The sequence below is a fragment of the Lonchura striata genome, chromosome Z (genome assembly GCF_046129695.1).
Source record: "Lonchura striata isolate bLonStr1 chromosome Z, bLonStr1.mat, whole genome shotgun sequence".
Taxonomy (NCBI): domain Eukaryota; kingdom Metazoa; phylum Chordata; class Aves; order Passeriformes; family Estrildidae; genus Lonchura; species Lonchura striata.
The window spans coordinates 47,772,947-47,785,303 of NC_134642.1; the positions used below are offsets into that span (position 1 = coordinate 47,772,947).

Sequence of the window (12,357 nt, forward strand, 5' to 3'; positions counted from 1 at the left end):
GTTCTGTTACAGCATAAAAGTGAGATCCACGAGACTCCTCTAAGATGTCTTACAGAAAGGAGCTAGAAAAATACCGAGACCTAGATGAAGATCAGATCCTTGGATCTCTGACAGAGGAGGAGCTCAGGAAGTTAGAGAATGAGCTGGAAGAGCTGGATCCTGATGTAAGTAATTTTTAATCAAGACTTTAGGTCGTGAATCTTAGTAATTGTGGGGGAGTGGGCTGCATTAGTAATTGGTATTTCAGTGGGATCCTTTGCAGAGCCTGTACTTGGAGCAAGAGTGGAAGAGACTGGCTGTAGAATTGCCATTGGAAGCACAGTCTACATGTTTATCTTTGTTTCTGTTCTCCTGGTCTTTTCCCAATGTGATGAGCAACTGTGACTTGCAGCAGCAATATGAGCCAGTGCTGGTTGCAGTGCAGTAATCCTGTGGAAAATGGATCCCTATTTCTGAGCAGACCACCTTAGAGGGAATGCTTTGCGGGTTGCTTGGTTTGAGGGTTTTCTGGAGGTTTTTTTGTGTTTTGGATTCGGGTTTTTTTGTAACAAACTTCAAATGCCCTGTATTTTCCTCCATTTAGGTAGAAATCCAAACCCCAGAGTTTTGCAAAGTGGGAAAGTTTATTTTTAGCAACCCCCTAGCATCAGCAGGAGCTGCACATACGCAAACATGGGGTCTGCTGGTGCCAAACTGGTGAAAGGTTTTTGAAGTCAGCACTGTCCTGTTGCAGGGGATGTGCAGAGCCAACTGGCTGGCCTCTGGCTTACAGCAATGTTACTCGAGGAGCTTGGGCACTGCCAAGTGAGAAATTGCTCCTGCAACAGACAGTTAGTGTTTGTGGAGTAAATGATGGGTGCCATAGATTGCATCATCAGTATTTTTAATTGTAATGCCGGAAAATATTTGAGACCTGGCAAATTGGCTCCCAGGATTAAGCGTATGGACTGATGGGCTGGTTGCAACTATCACGAAGCACGAAGACACAGAGTCAGGCAGCACTCTGTGAAAGATGAAGAAAGGTGAAATAATTATGGGCCTCTGTCAGTGCAGGTGTAGTCTGCTTGAAGATTGCATAGTTGCCTCGCACACCATGAAACTTGTGGAAGCAAGCTGTCTCCTGTGCCTCCCTGCTTGTGCAATTCACACACTTCTCTTGCCCTCCAGGGCTGCCTGGGTCCAGTTGCTTCCTATTAGTAATTTTCCTTCCCAGGCTTTTAATTGATACAGATATAAATTATAATTAACTACTTTTATCAGGCAGGCATGGAAAAATAAGTGTGTTGTTCAGCATCACCTTGGATATCTTAAAAAGTAAATGTTGACTTCTATCCAGTAAAGCCTTAAAGAACATGCTTAGTGTCAAATCTGGGAATAGTCTTACTTACTGCATTAAGGCTGTTCTATATTTAAATATAAGCAGGTGTTTACATGCCATATGTGTCAAGCACAAACCAACTTCCCGTGGAGGCTTACGTGACTGAATAACAAAGGAGGCAGCTTGGAAAAGAGCTGGAATCCACAGGGGTTTTGCTCTGCAACCATCTGATCTTTTCTGTGAGACCCTCTGTGTAGTTTTGTGATGGATCCTGAAAAGCAGAAGAAACCACCACAACTCTCTGATCTGCTCTGTGAAAGATCATGAGATTTAACTGAAGTGATTCTTGTTGGGACACGTGGGGCATTGTGGGCACTTGGACAGACTCGTATAGTGGGGGGAAGATGGGTGAGAGCTTCCAGAAGGAAAGGGCTGGAGTTGATGTTGCAGAGAAACAGCTACTGGATAGCATTTGAAACTGAAGGGGGAAAGGCGCATCACATATCTTGAATTATGTGGGAATCAGTGGGGCTGGACAAAGATAACCTTTGAGACAAGGAGTAGCAAATTGTCCAACACTGTGGAAGAAGAGTAGTGCAATGAGGGGAGAGTGTTTCATGGATGGGGAGTATAGCCTGCAGAGATAACCTGTGTTTCTCACCTTCTTGTCTAGAATGCACTGTTGCCAGCAGGGCTCAGGCAGCGGGATCAGACACAAAAGCCACCAACTGGCCCATTCAAAAGGGAGGAACTCATGGCCCATCTAGAGAAGCAGGCAAAGGATATTAAAGACAGAGAAGACTTGGTTCCTTTCACAGGTGAAAAGAGAGGTATGGTCATCCTTTGCACCGTCCTGGATGCATCACATTGAAGGCATAGTGGGTGCACAGCAGAAGGGTTATATCTGAACTGTGTTGATAAAACTTCTTTTTGACACTATTGGGGTGGTGAATCTACTCTCTCTGCTGCCTAGCCTGAGCCCAGGCTGGCTGATAAACTGAGGAATGCCCAGGAGGTCCCTGTGCTGTCTATTTGGGCACCATCTGATATGTTGTTAAATGCTGGACAGAAGTTGTACCCCTGTGCAGCCTTCTCCCATCCCCATGCCACTGCATCTGTATCAGGTTCTGGGAAAGAAATCATCTTCTGTCCTTTCTTGTCCCTCCTTGCCCTGTTCTCCTGTGAGGTCCTCATGTTAAGCTCCATGTTTCACTTTTGCCTTTCACACTCCATTTTGACTCTGTGAGCTTCTCACCATAAAGAAACTTCACAGCTCTCTGTAGCTGTGATGAGGCCCAGCAGTTCCCATCTAGTTTTCATCATCTCTTGACAGCCCCAGCCTTATTTCCTAATCTCCTGCTGGTTGCTTGTTTGTGTCTTCCTGGACCATACCCTGCAGTGGCTGCTGTGCTCCTGCTCTGCATGACCTTTGAGCAGGGGTTTTCCTTTGCCTCTTTTCTTTTCCTCTCCTTCTGGCATCTTTTGCTGTTCTCCTTGTATATGACTATGACCTATTATCCAAATGACTTTCCTGTTCCTGTTAGAACTCCAAATATCATCTGACATGGGACATGGTCTGGTCAGTCCTCTGCATTCCAGGAGCTTCCCAGCAGCTTTTCTTAGCTGTTATGTCTCTCTCTGTACTGTGATCCCCCTGCAGCAGAAGATCTAGTTGTGTGCTGTTCATGCTAATGGTTGTCCAGTATGAAAAAGAAGTGCATGAAAATGTGGGCATATGGATATATTTCCTAACTGAGGTCTTTCTGAAAGGTGCCTCCTTACTGACCCACATGGCTCTCTTAAAAAGAGCTTGTGTCAAATCTGTTCATTTAATAAAACCTGAGGCGATATTTTCAGATTACAAAAAAAAAAAAAAAAAGTAGTAGTCCTTGAGAGAAGTAAATGAGTAAATTGATTACTGTTAGGAAGACTGGTTTGATACCTTTCAGATGTGTCCCTTCCAGTGTTGCTTAGCCTAGAAGGCAGATGCTGTGTGCTGCAGGAGACAGACGTATTTCTAGCATTTTGAGTCTGCAGCATCATACTTCAGTCTGTTGTGATCTCACATGTATTAAACACATTTTCATTTGTAGCATGCTGTTGAGAGAAGACACTTCTTACATTGACTGTGAGCCAGAGGTGGTAAATTACATATTCACAGCTGTGATGAAGCTGTAAATAAATCGCCACATTTGCAGTTAGGAGGGTGATTTACTACTTGGCCATGGGAATGCAGTCCTGGCCGTGCTACTGGGCAGGGTGGGAGTTGGGGTGTGCAGACATCCTGTGACATAAAATGTCAAGCATTGTCATCATCATGCATGCACCATTTAATTTACAGTTCCATCTTGCAATAAAGCACAACTGAGATTAAAACTTAGAAATTGACTGAAATTAGGTAATTAAAATTAAACTAGAATCAAACTCCAGAAATTCTAGTGTCACTGAGGTGTCAGAAGGAGTTGCTGCACAACAGTAGAATTAAGTTTGCCCTGTTTCTCTTGTTCCCTGCTGGTGTTGCACACACCAGAAGGTACATACAGTTTGCCCAGCCATGCATCTCGTAGGGTGAGGGTTCCAGATCGCCACACCAAGCCAGGGCAGATATTTTGCTGCTGAATACCCAGAAGGTGCCTGGCTGTTCAGGCACATGATACTCTGCCTATTTTTGCAAGAGCAGCTGTGTCCCAAGAGGCAGATTCCTGCTCTCTCTGTCAGACCAGCAGCTTGCAGGCAGAGGATAGGAGCAAAATGCTGTTTATGGCAGCCTCCATTTTGTCCCAGGAGACCCTGAGGTGGAGTTGTTTCCTTTAGGCTAAATTTAGCCCCTTTCTGCATATCCCTGAGCAACAGGATTGTTTCTCCCTCTTGGTGCTGCTGACTCTGGTTTCAGAGAGGTGACAAAAATAGTCCTGGCTGGTATGCTAGGCCAGGCCTTTTGCAGTCGCTATCTCTGCAGTGATCCTGGACTATTTTAGGGGAGAGAACTGCTCCAAAATGTTCCCAGAGCCCTTCTACCCCTGTCCCAGCAATGCTGGATTTACCCAGCAGTCTGCTGCTCCCAGCTGTGGAGTGTTAAAACATCACAAGCCTCTTTCTTTTCCTTTGGGTTGTCACATTTGGATGCTGTGTTGTGAAATTCCAGACTTTACCATCCTGCCTCTGAGAAGGATCTGCTGCCCATTGCAGCAGGAGCAGTAAGGAGCTGGGAGCAGCTGTGCAGGGCCATCAGCTGTGTCCACTGCCCCATGCCTCCTGGGATGCAGCCAGCCCCGGCAGAGAAGGTGTTGTGGCTTGCCCAGTGATTGTCACAGGCAATGGGATGGGGGACTGGCAGGGAGCCCACTGTGTTCAAAGCCTCTTGTCCATGTGGGCACCCCCCTTAGGAAAAGGCCACGAGCAAGCAGCTAAGATGAAAAGTTCACATTACCAGCTGGACCTGTGGATTTGCACTTTTGAATTGTAGGAATAGGTCTGGTTTTTTTGCCTTTTACTGTCCATAGAGATAAAGCACAGGGGTCTCCATCTGGCATGCTCTCTGCAATAGGGGTTGAGCTACACCAGCTGCCCTAAGCCTGCTTCTCCTTGCTCCTCCCATGCATTCACTGAAGTGCTGTCTCTACTTGCTCCCAGAGCTCTCCACTACCTCCTTTCCACCCTCTTTTGACTAATGTGCCATCTACCTTGCCAGCATGCACAACAGCAAGAGGTGTCTCGGTGGCAGCTCTGATCCTGCACAGTGATGGGTACAGGCCTCTCTTCAGTGCTGGCAAACCTTCACCTCTTTTGTGCAGCCTTCAAAGAAGTGAGGACCTGCAGTGGCAGGCTGTGCATGGCTTTCTGGGCTGGCCTATGAACAGGCATGATCCTGTACCAGTGTGCTGTTGGGTTTCCATGGATGCTGTGCTGCTGGAAGGGCTGAGCTCTGCAGCTGCCCATGTTGGGCAGGTGCCTCTCCCTTCGCATCGCAGCAGGACTCAGACCAAGCTGATGGAAAGGGATTCAGTTTGTCTTCTGATTTTTCTCATTTGCCCCTTCTGTCCTTTCTACTTTTCAAATCTCACAGCATGGAAATTCATCTGCAAGGGTAGCTGTGAACTGGATGCTGTAGCTTATACCGAGAGTGACCTCATTTTGCATTTGTAGGAAAAGCCTGGATTCCCAAGCAGAAGCCAATGGATCCCATTTTGGAAAGTGTGACTCTGGAGCCAGAACTGGAGGAAGCCCTTGCTAATGCCTCTGATGCAGAGCTCTGTGACATTGCTGGTAAAACAATTTCACAGTAAGCGGGGGTGAAAGTTGTTCAGCTTCTAGGGGTTATTTTGTTCTTTTGTGGGAAATGAGCTATTGCACTTTTTGCTGTTTTTCTAAATGCTGTCAGCTCTGACAGAATTTATTCATTTGTTAAAAAAAGTTACTCTAAGCCTATGTGATTTAATCAAGAGTGTGGATCAAAGCTGAGGGGGGAGAAGAAGGGTTTATCTATGGAACAGTGTGTGGTTTGATCTCTTCCTTTGTCTCTACCACTGACTCTTGCTTATCCAGCCTGTACATGTAAGAGCACAGCTTTCTTCAAACCAAATCTTGGGAAAGAGTCAAGCAGACCCAGGATTTCTTGTGCAACCTGTTAAAGGATCTGCCAGGTTATAGAAGTCTTTCAGTGGACAGTCAGACCTGGTGATTGTTAAGGAGCTTTTTCAACACATTTTCAGTAGTGGATTTCTTGTTATTTGTGTGGTCAGACAGTCAGATAACTGTATTGGTATGTTGCTGTGTGGACTTAGCTCTGTGCTTGGCAGAGGGCATGCCTTGGCCAAAGGAGCACACGGATACTCCACGATGCCTTACAAAGCTCACAGATGCTCTGCTGCTGCTGCAGTCAGTGAGCAAGGGTGATGTGGATGTGCAGGCTTCTGCTGGACTGGGCCACTTTTGCTAAAGCCTACCAATGACATTTTTTTGAGTTTTTTACTGTCTTCTCCTCATTATTTTCATGTGATGATGAGTTAGGTAGGCTTGTGGGAAGCTATGAGTGTTTGTTTGTTGTCCACAAGATGATGTTCCTCTTCTCCTATGGCTGAGGCTGCACTGGAATAAACAAGGGAACAGCACATTGGAGCACTGTTGTGTATTTATGTCAGCTGGGAGGCTTTGTCCTCCCTTTATATGTTTTTCTGTGTTTGCACAGGGAAAGGTAGTGTGCTGTGTCTTTTCCTGGCTCTGGAGCTTACAATAAGTCATGTTCTCCTGTGTCTGTAGCCATCCTTGGCATGCACACCTTGATGAGTAACCAGCAGTACTATGAGGCACTGGGGAGCAGCACCATCGTGAACAAAGAAGGCCTCAACAGTAAGTTATTTATGTTAGCAGGCTGCAGTATTCAACTTCGAAGCTGCTAGCAGAGGCAAAGTGATAATTGTTTTTAGATTGAAGTTCAGAGCTGTGCATGTCAGAGCAGCCTGTGATTGCTGGGGCCATCTCTGGTGCATCCTTGCCCTGTGCCAGGCAGTGCGGTCTCAGCCACTTCCCTGATGCAAGCTGGGAGCCAGCACAGCCCAAGGGATAGCCCTGTGCAGGCTGTGTGCCTTCTGTCACCCAGACTTGGCCCTTAACAGCACATAGCAGCAGGCACTGGCTGTTCTGTGCTAGGTGACCCCAGTGGCTTCTCATCTCATGGCTGCTTGTCAGGTCATGCTTCCATCTCTCCACTTCTGGAAGCGGAGGAAAACACTCAAGGAAAAGATAGTGATACTTAAAAGTGCTTTCATTTTCACATCTTGCTTTTCACTTGCAGGTGTGATTAAGCCCACACAGTACAAACCAGTTCCAGATGAGGAGCCAAACTCAACAGATGTGGAGGAAACTCTGAAACGAATACAAAGCAATGATCCTGACCTTGAGGAAGTCAACCTTAACAATATTATGGTCTTTGCTCCTTTCTACCCTTCTCTTTTAGTAACAAGACTCAGTATCTGACACACAGAAAGCAGACACTGAGTGTTTTGCTACACAGAACAGTATCATAACACTGAATGTAGCCAGACAAGAAACACCAGTGCTTCCCATCTCCATTGTGGACAGCAGAACGGATTGTTACCTGCTGTGGGACAAAGGCTTGGGGTTGGTAGCAGGAGGATTCCTCTAAGTGCCTGGAATAATGGAGCTATGTCGAGGGTAGTCTGGGGAGACCCAAAACTGGCTGTCTGGTTAAAACCATTTTAGGTTGCTTTAATGATTTAGACAGACATATTTAGTGGAGGGAATGTTGATGTATATTATAAGATGGTGGGAGGAAAAAGGTTTGATAATCCAGATACTTGCCATAAAAATATGTAGAAGTCACCCTTTTTGCAGGTGACTCTGTTTATCACCCACCCATTCCTTCTGTGGACTCTTTTACTTCTTATAGAAAGCAAGTTAGGACATAGCACCACTTCTTATATTGTCATTGGGACACCTACATACACTAAAAAATACAGTTTCTATTTTATGGGGTCTGTTAAATGATGACATAGCTAATCAGCAAGAACACAGTTAACTGCATGTGCACAACAAAGACATTTTTGCCGTGGTACCCACACCTTTCTAAAACAGAAATATTTTTATTTTATTTATGTATTTATGTATTTTACTTTATGTATTTGATTCAGGCTAGTGACCCTGTCCCTTGAGGACACAAGGCTGAGGATCGGGCAGGCAGGCACTGTTTTTGTGTGTTGAACTGATGATTCTGGAATAGGGAATGGAGAACTGGGGAGTGACAGTGGAGATTCTATGCTGCTGGGTGCTGTGTTATGACTCTGCAGAGACTTTGAGTATAGATGATTCCACATGGTGGGATCCAAACCACGCATGGTGTGGCAAGAAGTCCAAGGTGAGGATGCCACTTAAAATTTTAGGTGAAAATTAGAACATCTGAAAAGGTTTCTAAAGTTCTTTATCAGTTAAAAATGCTGATTTTGAAGGAACTCAGAAAAAGAAGCATTTCTGGGCTGAGACAGCATGGCAACTGTTAGCCTGTAAGATGTTTTATAAAGCAGTCAGAGGTGTCTGTGCTTTGTGTAACAAGGAGATCATTTCGGGCCTTTCTGGATCAGTTCCTGTAGGTGGAAATCTTCTGAACGTGACATGCATGCTTCTCAGTGCTGCCATTCTTATCGGAGAATGTGGGAGCAGTGCTTTGTAGGTTCACAGGTCCTGGTTACAAACATCCCCACAATGCCCATGTTCTTAGGTAGCTGAGTTTCTGGGCAAATAAAGAGGAGAAATGTGGCTTCAAATCAAAGCAGTGAGCTTTCAGCAGGGCACAAAATAGGATGAAAACATTGCCATGCTCCTTAGAACATGCTGGTTATAGCAAAAGGACTTGTAATAATATTTTTCAACCCCTTCCCAAATTATTTCAGTGCATTTGGGGATTTGGCCTTGATGAGAAGTTAAAAGTATTGTTTACATGTATTGCATATTCATTGCAAACAGATGATGGCCTAATACATGATTTCTGCATTTCTTGTCACAGAATATTCCCATACCAACCCTAAAATCTTTTGCGGAAGCACTGAAAAACAACACGTATGTGAAGAAGTTCAGCATAGTTGGGACCCGGAGCAACGATCCTGTTGCTTTTGTAAGTACTGTGAGCTCATCGTACCACTGTTGTGACAGGAGCTGCTCCCAGGCAAGATATTTTCATCATTAATGACTGACTGCTTCTGCACTTTGTGTTGTTTGGCACGTTCCACACCTCTGGCTGTTTGCTGGTGCTTCAGTTTCAGGAGCTCTTGTGGAAACCAGCAACAGACAGGCTTTGGTTCATTCACTTCATTTTTCATCTGTGGAGGTTTCAGGGTGCAGTCCTTTAATCCATGCAGTCTCATATTTGTCCTCTAGGATCTCCTGGAAAAGGAGCATGAGACGACAACAACTGATGTCCTAGTGGCATCTTCTAAAAGCAGTTTGTCTCTGTCTCTGGAGATTTGTTTCTGTTGGTACAAAAGTGTGCACTGCTCCCCTCACATGTCTGTTCCAGCTGTCTCTCATATATTCTTTGTGCAGATGTGTGCAGAAGCAGGACTCTGTACCTCCTAAGGTGTAGCCTCTGTAGGTGATAATGGGTCTTTCTGGCTGCTGTGAATGATCAGTGGGAACACAGAGAGGAGCCAGTCATTCTGCATGGCCTTCATGCTGCCTTCCAGGCTGCATCTTTGCATCCCTCTCCAGTACCATTGCAGTCAGTTTTTGCTCCTAGTCATCCCTGCCTGCCTACACACACACACACACACACACACACACACACACACACACACACACACACACACACACAAACACACAAACACACAGAGAGGCACACACACGTGCACACCAGTTTCCTGCTAGGAAAAGAAACTTTCTGGAGGGCAAGTACTGCTTTTAAATTACTTCAGGCACTCTGGACTGGGGAGAAAGCCTGTGCAGGACTGGTGCTGTGTTAGAGTTGAGGGTGCTGTGCTGGGCTAGGGGAGCTGTGGGGCTAAGTGCAGTGGATACAGGTCACCTCTGCCATTTGGACATCACCTTCTGGTCTTTTTGCTTCATAATGTACGTGGATCCTTCCTTGCAGTTTATTTCAAGTGACATGATCTGATCAGGTCTGAGGTGTTACAAGCATTCCAGCCGTTTCTGGTCTTACCTACTAAGGGAAGAAAAAATTATTAATGTGGTTGTGATGCTGCTTGGGAGGACACCTTGGATGTGGAGATGCCTTGTTGTTCAAGACAGATGCTCCTCTCTCTGCATGTTTTAATGGCAAGCATCTCAACCCTGTGCAGTGCAGGCAGACTCATCAGAATGGAGGCAGGGCCACTGCTGGTCAGTATCCTTGTCATACTATGCTGGCTTTAGAGGAGGGACAGATGAAGCTGTCACAGGGCAGCTGCAGGTGTGGACTATCACCTTTTGGGGTAGCCCCTAATGTTTGTCCATGCGAGGTTTTGCTGTGGCCTCCAGCATACTCATGTTCAAGAATCCCCTTGCAGCAGCAGGGAATCCCCTTCACTCCACAAAGAGCACTTCATCTGGTGGCAGTGAAACTGCACAGCATGTGGAATCCTCCAGGAGTACTCTGGAAGTGAGAGGGGCTGAAGCCCTGCTGCCCCTGCCTGTCTGACTGCCAGCTCTTCCTGCCCACCTCTGTCCACAGGCCCTGGCAGAAATGTTGAAGGTCAATAGCACGCTGAAGAGCCTGAATGTGGAATCAAACTTCATTTCTGGGTCGGGGATCCTGGCTATCATTGAAGCACTCGAGGGTAACACGTCGCTTGTGGAGCTGCGCATTGACAACCAGGTAATGGGAGTGTGGGTGGCAGCTCTGGTCAGGTGAGCTGGCGTGTGGGGAGCCGAGTGCGCAGTGACACAGAGGCTGGGCAAGTGCAGCTCCCTGAGAAACCCAGGGCTTGATGCACCTGAGCTATGGGCAACTCAGAGACATCTGACTGACAGACCAAAATCCTGATTTTTCCAGATGTCCATTAGCTGCTGATCTGTCCAAGAAATAAAGTCTTTGGGCAAAAGGACTTGTGGGAATACCTGCTGGAGGAGTTGGAGCCTCTCAGCTGTAGTGTGTGTACAGGAACAGGCCAGTGGTTTGTTTTACCAGCTCCAAGTCAGAAATGGACAAAAGTTGAGAGAAAGATCTGCAATCTCCACCCCTTCCCTCTTAAGTTTTTGCTCTCAATCACCCTCCAGCTTGAACAGCTTGCTTTTCTGTTTTCTATTTCTATTTTTAAAAGAGTCAGCCCTTGGGCAACAAAGTAGAAATGGAAATCGCAAATATATTGGAGAAGAACACCTCCCTACTGAAGTTTGGGTACCATTTCACTCAGCAAGGTCCTCGGCTTCGCGCCTCCAATGCCATGATGAGTAACAACGACCTGGGTGAGTCAGGCTGGCCGAAAGCTGGGAAGTGTGGGAGGGTCCTGTGGGCAGTTCCTGGTGGGATTAGGGCAGAACTGCTCATGTTACAGATGCGTATGAATTAGAATGTGCCTCTTGAAGGGTCTGATGATGCTTTGCCCCTCGAGGAGGAAGGCAGCCTTCACCAACTGTAGCCAGGCAGTGTTTTTTGCAGTAACACTGGGTATTGTTGCAAAAGAGCAAGAGCTGCTGATGTGGTTCAGTAGAACTTCTGATACAGCATGTAGCACATGGGCCAGAAGCTTCTAGCATTTGTGATTCCTGCCAACTGCTTGTCTTCTTACAGCTTCATTCCCACTTTAACAAGATGAAAAACAGCAGAGTTGAACTTTGACAGCAGTTAAGATTTGGCCCATCCCTCAGCAAAACAAACTGGAACTGCTTCTAGGGATATGTGGGAAGCCACATTGCTTTGAGCTATCTGTATACCCTCAATGAAGTGATTAGACATGCTTATGCAGCAAAATGTGGGCAAGTCTGCAAACTGCCATTTCAGCCAAAGCATGTGACAGAGCTTTTCCATTGCTTGGCTACAAGCTGCTGTAGAGCACAGGAAATCAGGCCAGCAGAACAGTGCTGAATGCAGCTAATACACTCACCATGCTGTACTCAGCAGCTGTCATATCTAGGCAGATGATAAATTTGTTGTGTTTTGAAAACAAATGGAAAAAAACAATCTTCCTTCAGCCACTACTCTTCTCCTAAGAAGCACAGCCAAGCTATATGCCAGTTCAAGGATCACACAAAATACTCAGTACCTGATCACTCGAGCACTGCACTGGGAAAGGATTGCTTTTTTTTGTCCTTTGGAACACAGCATGGTTTTAAATTACTCTGCAGCACTTGGCATGCAAAATAATCAGCTTGAAGATTTAGAGTCTAGTATTTTGATTGTTCTTGCTGTTAAGAGGATGAATTCACAACTTGTCTTCCATGTAAGAGTTGTATATTTTGCATCCTTGGCCACTAAGATCTGCATTTTTTGTCTGATTTGGTTCTTGTTTGCAGCTCATATTCATTGGTCTGAATGGTCTCTGGCAATAGCATCTCATCTCTACACCTGGACAATGTATAAGTAAAAAAACCTT

General features: G+C 45.9%; 2 protein-coding genes across 4 annotated transcripts in view; both read left to right on the plus strand.

The window, feature by feature from the left end:
* The window catches only part of TDRD7 (tudor domain containing 7), a 61,844-nt gene extending 61,742 nt beyond the window's left edge, over positions 1-102 (plus strand). Inside the window, exon 17 of the mRNA XM_077790513.1 lies at positions 1-102. Within this exon, the coding sequence (XP_077646639.1) occupies positions 1-17 (17 nt within the window). The 3' untranslated portion in view covers positions 18-102.
* The window catches only part of TMOD1 (tropomodulin 1), a 14,671-nt gene continuing 2,358 nt past the window's right edge, over positions 45-12,357 (plus strand). For 2 of the 3 annotated variants that reach the window (XM_021537132.3, XM_021537131.2), the window contains exons 1-8: positions 45-164; positions 1,992-2,148; positions 5,465-5,584; positions 6,578-6,667; positions 7,113-7,243; positions 8,838-8,945; positions 10,497-10,640; positions 11,086-11,230. In XM_021537132.3, coding sequence (XP_021392807.1) covers positions 45-164; positions 1,992-2,148; positions 5,465-5,584; positions 6,578-6,667; positions 7,113-7,243; positions 8,838-8,945; positions 10,497-10,640; positions 11,086-11,230 — 1,015 coding nt within the window. Of the gene's footprint in view, positions 165-1,991; positions 2,149-5,464; positions 5,585-6,577; positions 6,668-7,112; positions 7,244-8,837; positions 8,946-10,496; positions 10,641-11,085; positions 11,231-12,277; positions 12,345-12,357 lie in introns of all 3 variants that reach the window. The other variant, XM_021537128.2, reaches the window with a different exon arrangement.